This window comes from Hetaerina americana, unplaced genomic scaffold (assembly GCF_022747635.1).
Source record: "Hetaerina americana unplaced genomic scaffold, ioHetAmer1.1.p SCAF_12, whole genome shotgun sequence".
Lineage (NCBI taxonomy): Eukaryota > Metazoa > Arthropoda > Insecta > Odonata > Calopterygidae > Hetaerina > Hetaerina americana.
In genome coordinates this window covers 9,526,189-9,538,789 of record NW_027286292.1, presented here as the reverse complement: position 1 = coordinate 9,538,789, position 12,601 = coordinate 9,526,189, and the positions used below count along the sequence as shown (strand labels likewise).

At 43.1% G+C, this 12,601-nt stretch overlaps 1 protein-coding gene across 1 annotated transcript in view; it reads right to left on the bottom strand.

Annotated features, from left to right (window-relative positions):
• net (atonal bHLH transcription factor 8-like protein net) overlaps positions 1 to 11,478 on the bottom strand; it is a 31,150-nt gene extending 19,672 nt beyond the window's left edge. Inside the window, exon 1 of the mRNA XM_071582969.1 lies at positions 11,321 to 11,478. Coding sequence (XP_071439070.1) covers positions 11,321 to 11,453 — 133 coding nt within the window. The 5' untranslated portion in view covers positions 11,454 to 11,478. The remainder of the gene's footprint in view (positions 1 to 11,320) is intronic.
• Between the last annotated feature and the right edge of the window lie 1,123 nt (positions 11,479 to 12,601).

Below are 12,601 nucleotides of genomic sequence, written 5' to 3'. Positions count from 1 at the left end.
TGAGTTGGTTCTGAGATTATTTGTATAGAGGAATCTCATTTTTATCGTGTTTGTAAACTATGCCCACATCCGTTGGCCTCAGTTTTATTACAGATTCCCCGTTTCGTACTAAACTAGACAATATTTTTGTGCCTCAAGGGTGTTTAACGTGTGGAACCGATTCCGTTCGGATGTATCTCATGCTCATTGATCTCGTTCTAAATGAAGCAGGAGCTGAGGTTAGGGTACACGCCCTCATAGGTCGAACAAAACTCGCAGCCTTGACAGCTGCTTCTTTAGAATTATCCATTTGAAAACTTTCGACTCAAGATGTTTTTAATTAAGAAACAAAGAGACTTAGAAGAGGTGAAATGAAGTTCATTACAATACCGGTGCAAATGAATATTTTTTGAGCATTTCTAGTAAAGCGTTTGTTATTGTTAGTGATTGACTCTGTATATCCATTGAGAGGACATTTTATCTCCTCTAATGCCACGTGAAAACGAAAGCGTTTCCACTACGAGTTTAGAGTTTGGGAATCCGGAAAAAGTTTCCCACGGTATGAATTTCCTATTTATGGACTGTAGCTCCGCAAAGATCTGCATCAACGAATTCATTTGCCATGTCTAAATACTCAATAGCCGTCAATGTTAAATGGGTACAATAGTCACTCCTGGCGAAAGATACAATATGAAGTAAATAAGGGAACGTCCTGTAAAATGCATAACAATCATAACTCGTGCATAACAAAAGTATTTTCCTTGAGTAAGAAAAAATTCCCTTCTCGACAAATAATACCCAAGTGCACTTCCCGCTCATCCAAATAGTCAGATGCAATTATTGCATTCCTCGGACGCTAGGTATCATCCATCATATAAATAGGTAAATTCTTGTTGTGATTTACCTTATGCTTTCAACAACGCATTTTAAATTAACAATGTCCATTCCAAAACTACAAATTACCTCGCACTCACGCCAGGGGGTGCCAGGCATGAAAATGAAGAGTAAAAAGAAATCATGACAAGAAGAAAAAAAATTACATGCGGGTTTTTCAATCCATTTGCGTTGTTTTCCAAATATTAGCCTTGGATTATACCCTCCTACTAAATTGATTTGCTTAGTTAATAACTTAAGCTAACTTTAGTATTATGTCTTCTTGCAAGGCTATGCAGATTTTCTAATAATTTAAGGACATTTATCTATTATTATCAATTATTATTTTTCCGACAGGGATTAGTTTACTTTGTTTTAAATTCAACTTTTGTGTAAAATTCATTGTAATGGGATGCTCAGCAGCCATTTGCATTTCCAAATATACGTATCAATGCGTAGGCAATTAAGAACCTTCACTTTAATTGTAATTGAGTCAAATAAGCATATACTCATGGAGAGAGATAAAAAATTTCAAAAAGTAATAAATAAATAAAAGTAAAAAAAATAGAAAATATCTCTATAATAGTAATGCTTGGTGTCGGGAATGAGGTCTTTAGTTAAATCTGAAAAGTGCGCAGTCATGCAACTTTGGGGAAAGACATCCACGTATACTTACACCTGGACTCTAGGATGGGTATACATTAGAGCAGTTAACTATGTATACGAAACTAACTTGGAACTACACACACTGGCGTCTACTACACACCTGTGGCGTCTGCTTGCACGAGCGAAAAGGAACATATGTGGAATTGTATTTAATAAATTAGGGTTCATCAAACGACCAGGGGAAAATATTTGAAAGAAAAGGGGCAGTTTCTTTTCCCATTGGGAAAGGCTCTAAATGAGCCAACATTTTGAACATTTGGGACCCTGGTCAGAAGACCCTTATTTGAGATTTTCATCAGCTACAGAGAAACGCCACATGTTCTGTGAAGAGTCGCTATGAGTAATCAGAAAGCGTCACATTATTTTTAAGTAGCCTAAATTCGGAGCCAATGGAAGTACGGTGATTACATGCTCGACTTCAAATATTAGATACATACGAATCATTTGAATTTAATGCCGAGTGAATGATTTTTGCACCGTATTATATAGTATAGATAGGAAAGGCTACAACTAAAAGTTTAAGAAAACTAAATAGGCAGATATTAGGAATACTTTTTCCCGTGAACAATCGATTGACTCTAACAATATTCACCACACCATTGGCGACAATTAGAACTTCCCGACAATGCAATGCCATAAGCCAAAGAGTCCATAAGTGTACCATATGGCACGTTATATCAAAATTAATGTTTGTTTTGGACCTGAAAAAATTGTCAATTGAATGGAAAGATAATGGTGCCAAGTTTCAGAAAGTGGAGGGACCCTGTTATGCATCGTACACATTCCCGCTTTTCCCTATCTACCACTGTCGATGATGAATTCGATATTATGAATCTTGAGTCTTGGTTCTTGCCTCTTGTCAAGAGATTTTTTTTTTCGTCAACGAAAAGATAAATGTGGGAAAAATTGACAAGTTGGACGTGTTGAAGAATAAACTGATTTCAATGAATGCTGCGTATCAAGAACAACTTGTTTGGAAGGCGTAATAATGCGGCAAAATCGTTAGCATAAGAGTGCTGAATGGAAGAGGATCGTTGAAAAGAAAAATGAATGCTTTTATATATTTTTCGCTCTTCGACAAGATTAGCAAAACTCCCTGGTGCCAGCCGTCTATTGTAAATCAGTGCGCGAATGGAAAGCAAGAACATCTGTAGGAAATTGCGAACCGTACGTGTAGCCACTATCGTCAAAATGCCCGACCGTAACGATAACCTAGTGCCTCAGTCGTTATTCGCAGAATGAATATTTTTTAGTAACTTGTATATCATTCCGGGCTATCGTAGGATAAAAGATGATTTCGAGAATAAATTTCACGCATCAATATGCATCGTTCACATTCCAGCTTTCCCCTCTTTGCCATTTGCTGCTGAATAGATTGACCTAGCGGTAAAGCATAGGAAACACAATATACTGCTTATGCAATAACGTAAAATAGCACGATTATCGTTAGGGCTTAAGGAGTAGTAGTAATTAGTAGCAGTAAAATACATGACCGATGATGTAGAAAATCTGAACTGGCATTTATTTTTTTCATGTGAATATGATGGGAAAGATTCAGCTTTCGCATACTCGATTTTTCTTCTACAGCAGTAGCGGTGCACGTTCATTAAGACGTATTTCAAAGGTTCAATGGCAAGTTTTACATCTCCTACAAGGTCAAGCAAGCTGGAGAAGTAGGAATTGTTTTGAGATATACGCATTGGAATTGTTTTTGTACCCACGATTGAGTTGAATGCTCGCCCCTCAGGTTGAATAGTTCATGGAATTTCTCGAAGCTATATAAGTTCGTTAATGTGGCCTTTTGTTGTATTTTAGCAATTTGCGTGAGACTCGTTTAAAATGCGGAGTATAGTTTCTTGTTCTTATCATCATTTAGTCATGGTTGATTGCATGGTGTGTTTAGGAAATGTGCCTCACCTCCGCTCCGGCGAGGGACGAGTAGGGACTCATTCCCACGTTACGAGCTCAATAACAACCGGCCGATCATATTATATTTATGAAATGGCTAATTCCATTCGCAGAAAATTGAAAAATATTATTGAGGCTATTGGTTTGTTGCTGATTCTCCTTGTTTTCAAATACTATAGTAGCTACTACTCGAACTTTAATATAAGTCCAAATGAATACTGAAAGGGAATGATAATGTTTACCGACGCCTATTGTAAAAATTATTGTCTTTTTAAATATTTTTCATCCCTTTATTTTATTAAAAAAATGAAAGGATTGTAGGCTTTAAACTTTATGGATAGTTTATTTTATTTTCAAATATTCATTTGAGAAAAAGGATCCTGCGATTACGTACAATTTCTCCTGCGGTCTTACGAAATATACCAAAACCATCGTTCGAATAACGTTCTTTACTTTTCAAAACGGAAAAATTATGATGAATGATACGACCATACCTTTCGAGGTTTCTGCCTAATTATTTTTATTAGTTCATGGGCCATTCAAAAACTCCTTCGAAAATCCAAGAGATGGTACTCGTAGCATTGGAAGGGGTTAACTTTTGGTAACCCTAATCTCTCACTAGACTGCTGTTATGGCTCAATGATATTCGTCAAATGGTTTCATTTTTTATAGTTGATTGAAGCAGCAAACTTTTGTTTATTTAGAAAAATTGAACAAATGAGTTTCGCACGGGGAGAAAACACTTCTATTTAAAGGGCTGAACACAGAAAGAGATAAAAGCCGAGATAGATGAAGTTCATGGCGCATCTGCTCCTTGGGGTTGAAATATGCACTCGAGCACACTTGATTCGACCTTAAGAGTCCCTCGTTTAGAATATCGTCCATCAAAACTGATGTGCGCAAGAGTGGACGAGTGGTAGGGAATGAATTTCGTCAAATAGACTCCATATTGGTTGCACCTAAAGGCAACATTTGTCATAGAGTTAACATGAGCATATAAAGTGACCATTCCCGGGATTGAACACGCCATGATGATATACGAGTCGTATATGATAGATGACTGCGGTACCCCGATCACTAATAAGAAATGTATAAAAATGCATTTGCACTGTAAATTTCGAATGCATTTTTTTTCACTACCTGGCTTTCAAAATCGTCCGAATTCCGCGTCAAATGTTGTCGAAGATGGAAAGTTGAATTGTAACACCTGAGGATGACATCTGCATGTTAAAATCCGGGCTGTGATGAAAGTAATTTTGTGAACATTTACGTATGTGTAAGGGTATTTTTACTTCCCGCAACTAATCCCCAAGGAGTAACTGCTGAGTATCTTTATTGTTTTTTGGAGACTTTTTGGCTAAGTGGATAAACACTTTTCAATCTTTGATCACCTGGAAAGCAAATAATTCATTGTTTTACAATTTTTATTCAGAGATAATAATCAATCGCCAAGTCCATCATCGTTCTTGTGGATTCAGGCGTGGAGTTGAGGAAGGCGGACATGATCGATTAGTAGCAAATAATAATGCACCACTCAACTGTTAATAAATTACATTTCGATTAATTAACGTCGAATCCTAGGTCGAAATATGTATATTTTATTAACATTGGAATAGTGCATTATTATTTGGTACGAATCGAACCGTATCCTGTTCTAAGTTGCATCAACACTAGGGGGAAGAAGACGGGGGGAAAGGGGAATATAGAGAAATTCAGTTTTGGGCTAATAAAGCGGAGAAAAAAAATGCGGATTGGGGGAAGGGGGGATGAAGGTGGGGATGAAGGTCGACATGAAGGCCGAAGTCTCACGGTAGGCTTCCGCAAATCTGGCGCGAATTACACGAAATATACCAATAAAATGAGTTATTTTCGTACTTCGGCGCGTGGAGCGGAAACCGATACGGAAGCTGACAGGCAAAATTACCGATTCAAATTAAGGAGATGCGCGGTATGATAATTCAATGGTGGATTGCGATTTTAAAATTTCATTTGACTTAGCGGAACATGTGGGAGGAGAAACGTCATGGGACGGGAGATGTAATATAGCATAGCAGACGAGAGAGCCAAAGGGCAGTGAACACTGACAGATTTCCCTCAACATTCGGACATACCAGCATGCCAATGAAAAAATTCAGCCGCCCTTGGAGATCGAGCAAGTGTACTCGGGATGCAAGGCTGAAGGTAAAAACCGAGACGTCCTGATATTTGGCTAAGGATCTCAAAAAGGAACACGGGGAGATAATTTGCTCATTTAACTATCAGTTTTCGATCTGCTTTAATGTTGCGTACCCCGAAACCATAGTGAACTGCCCCTGTTTTTCTTCTCTATCTAAATATTCAATACTTTGAACATTTAGAAAAAGGTAATTAAAAGCGGATAAATGTCTTTTGATATCATTGTTCACAAAGTTAATTAAGGAATTTTCATCTGAATTTTATAGGCTAGGATCTAAAACGTAAAGCAAAATATCAGTTACAATACTATAAAAGCGAAATCCTGTTGTTTTATGCTGACCATTCTTCCAAGTTTTTAAATGGAAAGCATAAACATGTTGTAAATGAAACTGGATGCACAATTATTAGGCATTACGCCGTTCACAGCAGGGCTGTTCAATAATTCATTAGGAAATTCGAGAGATGACGCTCGTAGGATCGGAAAACGTAAGCAATCAGTAAGTCCCATCTAGCACTCGACTGCTATTGCGGTTCAGCTATATCATCAGGTAGTTTCATTTTTATAGTTGATTGAAGCAACAAACTTTTGTTTATTTAGAAAAATATAAACATATTGAATCATGCGGTGACTAAGCACTTCTATTTAAAAGGCTTAAACCAAAAGAGATACTCGTAAAAGCCGAGTTAGATGAAATTCATGACACATCTGCTCCTAAATATGCGACTGTTTACAATTGAGTTAAAGAGTTAAAACACATCCACAAACGATGAACATCGTTCCGGACGTCAGTGGAAGTGATTTCCTCCTACATGATTAACAAAATCCACGGGGTATGGTGTTGAGTAATCGACGAATCAATGTCCGCGAGATAGTTGAGACCACAGGCATATCACAAGTTAGCACAATGCTTTCAATTTTGCACAGAAAATTGGATGTGGAAAAAATCTCTGCAAGATACGTTTGCTCTCAGTGGAGAATAAATCCTGTTGTCTATTCGGAGGATGAATTGGTGTTTTTTCGTCGCCATTCTGACGAGTTTCTGAGTCGATACATAACTATGGACGAAGCATGGATACACTACTACCCTCCAAAGATAAAGAATCAAAGGTCATTGGTTACTAAAGGCGATCCAGCTCCGAAGGATAGACGGTAAAATGAGCCGACAAGGTAATGGCCACGATTTTTTGGGAGGCACGCGGAATCATAAAGAGGACAAACGAAATATGGAGAGTATAATGTATCGTTATTGCACCGATTGAGCGATGAAATAAGAAAACCTCATTTGGCTAAGTTAAAAATTCAATCAACTTAATGCACGTGTACCCACCAGTGCGATTTCTATGGCGAAAATTATGGAATTAAAGTTCAAATTATTACAAGATCCAGTGTATTCATCAAATTTGACCCCCTGTGATTTTTTTTATTTTTAAAAACTTGAAAAAATGGCTCGGAGGAAAACGATTCACGTCGAACTAGGAGGTCACTGCCAACACAGATGCCTATTTTGAGGACCTTCCATAATCCTACATTTTCGACGGCTTAAAAACGTTGGAGAAACGCTGGGAAAAGTCTATTGAGCTAAAAGGGAATTATCGTTGATAAATAAAAAAATCTACCAAAATTAAATTGTTCTTCTAATTTTTCACAAGGACTTTTTGAACGATCCACGTAAATGAAATTGATATAAGAAAGCGATGGAATCATAAAAGAAGAGTTTTAATAAATTATTACGAATTCACTGTTTATTTGTAACATTCTCCAAATTCATTTTTAGGCGCAAAATGTACTGTTAAATGTATTTATTTTTTAAAACTCACATGTACTAAATTCATTATATACAGTGAGTTTTTAAATATTACCAATACGAGATGGAAGAAGTATCAGTCAGGGACAGGCCTTAAATTTAATTAACATTTGCTAAAATAGTAATATGAGATATGAACGCCCGGCTCTTGACCCCCCGTTTGATTGGTGGCTGAGATCAAGGCCCATTTTCTTAGTCACCCACACATATTTCATTCTGACAGATCGCCAACAATTAGATTGACGAGCCATGCCTAATAAATCAACGAATGTATTAAGTATTCACTCTATTAATGTCTCTCACACTGAAGAGCAGTTTAGACTTCTTTAAAACTTAGTTTCTACATAGGAATTACATACAGACTTCTCCCGCATACCATATGTACGAGAATACATATCTCATTATGACAATCTATGGCCATCTTTTATGGCCACCTGTTTACATCAACGAATACGCGCAATTATTCTAAATAACCGTGAAACAAATCTCTCCATCAGCGAAATAGTAAAAACCTAGGTGTAGCAGTCACAGTCACCGGACAGTAATCATTCGAATCAAGTATTGATGGACTTCCAGGAAAAATTTGCGGTTATTCAGAATCTGCGCATATTCATTGTTCAGAAAAGTGTGTGAAATGAACATTATTAGTAGTCGGCTGCAGATTATCTTTATCAGATATGATGCACAAGAAAAACTAGATTCGTTATATTTCGGAGGAGGTAAACCACAAAAAGCTCGTAATATGTTGAGGAAGTCGAATGAAGTTTCAGAAAAAATCGATAATAATTACACGATTTTTCATATAACATAAATGTTTCTCCATTCCTTTGATATTTTTTTCGATGGTGAAATTCTATGGGGTATATGAAGTAGTACTTGACCCCCTGGACTTGGCCCCCGTAACACAACCAAATTTGGAAAAAAACGACAGACCGTAGATAAAAAATATAATAGAGGTTGATGCTACTATTGAGTAGCGAGAAATACACCAGCAATTTTCAATCACACGTTCATCCCTGGATAATTATAACATCAAAATCCAATTTGAAATGAAGAATGCAAAACATTCGAGATATTATCGTTGAATATTATTCCAACTTGACTGCCCCGTTCCACTCCACAACTCCTCGATCTCCGATTCCTGCGGATTGCATTATGCAAATGCACGACACCGCTTTTCCCAGGAAATAAACGGTGGATTCGAGAAGAGGGTTTCCCTTGCGAGGAAAAGATGTTTATGAGGCGCGCACTTGGATTTGTCACTCATCAGGTAAGATGAAATCTTAATCGGTTCACATCGCCTCTTCGCGCTCACGATATGCGGCATCAAATGCGATGCGGGCGCCCGCGAGAAGGACATTTAAACGCCGAGCCATCCTGCTGCAAGCATAAACTTAGGAGGGGGAAGAGTTGGTCCCAAAGACGCGCGGCCCGCGGGCCGGATCCGTCCACGACAGGTCATCTGAACCGTCCCGCGAAGCCATTCGCGTGCAGGTGGGCGGGAAGTTAGGGAGAGGGAGGAGGAGGTGGGTTTGAAAGTGAAAACGCACGCGGCACGAAGAAAAGGCACACTTCTCTCCCGTGTCGGTGGACGAAGAAAGTGCGCGCACTCCTTCTGCACAGTGTGCATGTACTCTTAATTATTTATCAAGGCGGGCCGCCCAGGGTGGGGAATGGGGTTGAGAGGACTGGGGTGAGGAGGAGGGGGGTGTGGGGGGTGTATCTCACAGGCCGAAGGCGATTTGCTAATTGCTCGCGCGGCCGCGTCGGGATGTCAAAGATTGCTCACACTCCCGGCGGCGCCTACCCCTCCCTTCTCTTGCCCTGCCCCCCCCTCCGCTCCCCGCTCCCTTCCCCCTCGACCGCCCTTCCCTCATCCCTTCGCGGCATTCGCGGAGTGAATGAGGGAAGATGGTCCGCGGACTTACACTGCCGCGGCGAGCGAAATTCCATCCCCGTAAACATTCGCAGGGCCTCGACATATGCTGCTGCGCTCCTCTCGGTTTATTTCCCCACCATCTCGACTCGTTCTCGCGCGATGTAAAAACTCGAGTGTGTTTACATTTACTCTCTCGTCCGAGCTAACCGTTCCCAGTCGCGAGAGTTTTCTTCGGCGGCGCGAGGCATCGGAGGTGCGCGCCCCATCGGGACTTGCACCTTCCTCCATCCTCGAACCTTTGATCCTCCCTCCCCATGCCACCGCCGTACTTGACCCAAACGCGGCCTGTTGTCGCTCTCGCTCACCCTTCCCTCCGACCCCCCCCCGTCCCTGGGGATCAAACATGGAACGTCCCCTATGTGTTTAAGCAAACGCGTGAAGCTTATCCAGGGCCTTATGATGGGCGTGTGTCACTCGAATGTTCACGCATAACTACTGTAACCTCACGATTCCGGGATCCGATGGAGCATTCCTGACGTTGCCATACCTGCATTTAAGATATTATTCCTCAAGCATATCATCTGGTCGGAGTGGTAAATGCCAAATATGAGATCGGTACGAACAATCTTCAAGGAAATGGAATGATGACATATTGTAGAATTAGCCAATATGTTTTTTGAGCGTAGTTTTCCTATAAAAAAGCCTATTGACATGAGGTTTACGCATCGGCTGCAAATATGGAGGGAGGATTCAGATGAATTTCTGAGAATGATGCAATGGCAACAATGTCTTTTGAAAATCAAATTCCTTGTATTTCTTAGAACTCGCGAGGCAACGTAACGAGAAAACGACAGAGTTAAGAATTAAATATGGAAATATAATAGCAAGTAGGCTTGGCTTGGGTTGCTTTAATAATCTATTACTATCGATGTCTATTTCGTCAGATAATACCACACCGTCGGCATCCACTCACTGCCGAGTTCTGCCAGTTCTCCTTCCACACTGTCGGTTCATTTAATCTGGCGGATAGGAATATGCGAGGAATACCTGCCGATATGTCGCTTTACGTTCATATGAAAACAGGAAAAATTTTCGCATTTACTAAAGGGATCGTAGACTCGCGGAACCGCGCTAAAGCGATCCCAAGGACTCAATCCCACCCGAAGAATTGACACTTTTTCGGTAGGTTAGTGCGCGCGTGGTTCGATCTTCTGATTGATGAAGAGGGATCATTCACTCCGGAAACAACATTACCCCGCATTCCCCGCCCTCCCCACGACTCAGCCCGAAATGCGTTCGCGGTAGTCGACGGCCGCGAATTCCACCCGCGGGTCGCTCCATCCTCCGCGGGATGGGATGACCCCCATGTCTCGCAATTTGAACTTTCACGTGGACACTCGGGAGAAGTTATGGAAAAGGTAGGGGGCGGTGGGGATGGAAATGGGAAGGGACTAAAGAGGGTCCGTTGACGACGGCCTCGCTCACTGGGGTGATTCCAAACCCCCGTCGGCAAATTCGACCGCACGCGAAGGGGGTGACAGGAAAGTTATCGAAACCGGGAAAACTGAGGGGAGGGACAGGGCCACCGCAGAAGTTGGTCCGTCCCGTCAGGCGACGCGCAGGGTTGGGTGGGGGATTTCAGGAAGGTTCACCCGTGTTAAAGAGGGGGGAGGAATCCGCAGGGTGGGTGAATAAGAAGGGTATCGGGAGGCTTCCGAGTGTGGGTGAAATGGAGGGGGGCGTTGAGGATGATGGCCGCCTTGGTAATAATTAATCCAAAGATATTATAGTTGGTAAAGGATCAAGGAGAACACATTCACCCCTTCGCCACCCACATATTCCCTGGCTGATAAAAATGTCTTCCCCCCCTCCCACATGCACACAAATCCATGCACCACCGAATCACCCCCTCCCCACTCCGATTCCGCACCCCATGCTCCTCCCACCAAACTCGCGACAAGACTCAGGGGACTGGGGTTGACCGGGGGATGATGCCGCCGCGAGAGAGGAATCAAGGAGGAGAGAAGACACTGACCGATAAAAATGCTATTCCTGGATGCCAGCCGACGGTCCCGAGGAGGAGGCGAGCCGGAGGAGGAGCCCGCCGTCCCCGCGCTGCTGCTCCTCGACGGACTCATTGGTGGGGGCGTCCGCGTGTAACTGCACATAGCACCGCCAAAGACGGGGAGGGAATGGTGGTTGGTAGGCGACGGCGGAGAGTTCGCGGGCCAGAGCGAGGGGGGGGATAAAAAAGGGGGGGACCGTCGGTGGGAGACGGCTTTCTTCCCCCACCCCTCTCTCGCCCTCGCGATCGCGCACCAGAAGCCGGGGCGCGCACCTCAGAAGAGGCGCGGCACCGGGGTCGCCCCTGCCGCTCCTACTGCTGCTACTCCGACCGGCGCCCTCGTCGGGCTCATGGTCCCCCTTCACGGCCAAATGGTGTGCGTGTGTCGGCAGCGGCAAGAGTTGGGAGCGAGCGAGGCTCTCTTCTATTCCTCACTCTCTCTCTCTCCCTGCGAGTGGGTGCGTTGTCTACTCCTTCGTTGTACAGGAGACTGTGTTGGGGAGTAGGAGAGAGAGGCCGAGAGGGAAAAGGGGAGGTTGGCCGTGTCGGTCGGGGAAATGTGTGTGTGTGTGCACGAGGGGGGGAGGGAAAGGTGGTGGGGCGGGGACGGTTGTTCGGGAGGTTGGGTGGGGAGGGGGAGTGGCACGGGACTGGCTGGCAGCCGACTTAGTGGCGGCAGAGAGGCGGCATGCCTCCACTCTCCTCATCCCCCGTTCCCCTCCGGCCCCCTAACCCTCTCCCTCCTGCCCCTCTCCCCGCGTCGTCGCACACTTTCCACCCTACTCCACGGCTCCTCTCTTTCAGGAACGCCTGAATAAAAGCTCTCCTATCTCTCCCTCCCTCTCTCTCCCTTCTCTCTTTCTCGGTTCGCGGGAAGCCGAGGGACTTCACGCCTATCCCAGAGTCGATAAGATAAATGAAAAACAGAAACCTCTCTTTTTCCCTGCCACCCACACCCCCCTCTCAACCCTCCCACACACCCAACCCACTGCGTTATTCTCGTTTCGCCACCGCTTAGGGAAATGCACAAGCCCTCTCCCTCCTCGTGAACGTAATTTTTATCAATTTCCCTCTCCCGCCCCCTCTCCTTCGACTGCCCTCCTCCCCCTCTTTATCCTTCTCCTCTCCCAACCCAACCCCCGTCCCGCACACACTACTGAAACTTTTCATAGCCTCCTCGCTCAGGTTATTATTTTATTTTAATTTTTTTATTATTTTTCCCCCAGAGCTTCGCGGTCCGTGTTTGTTATT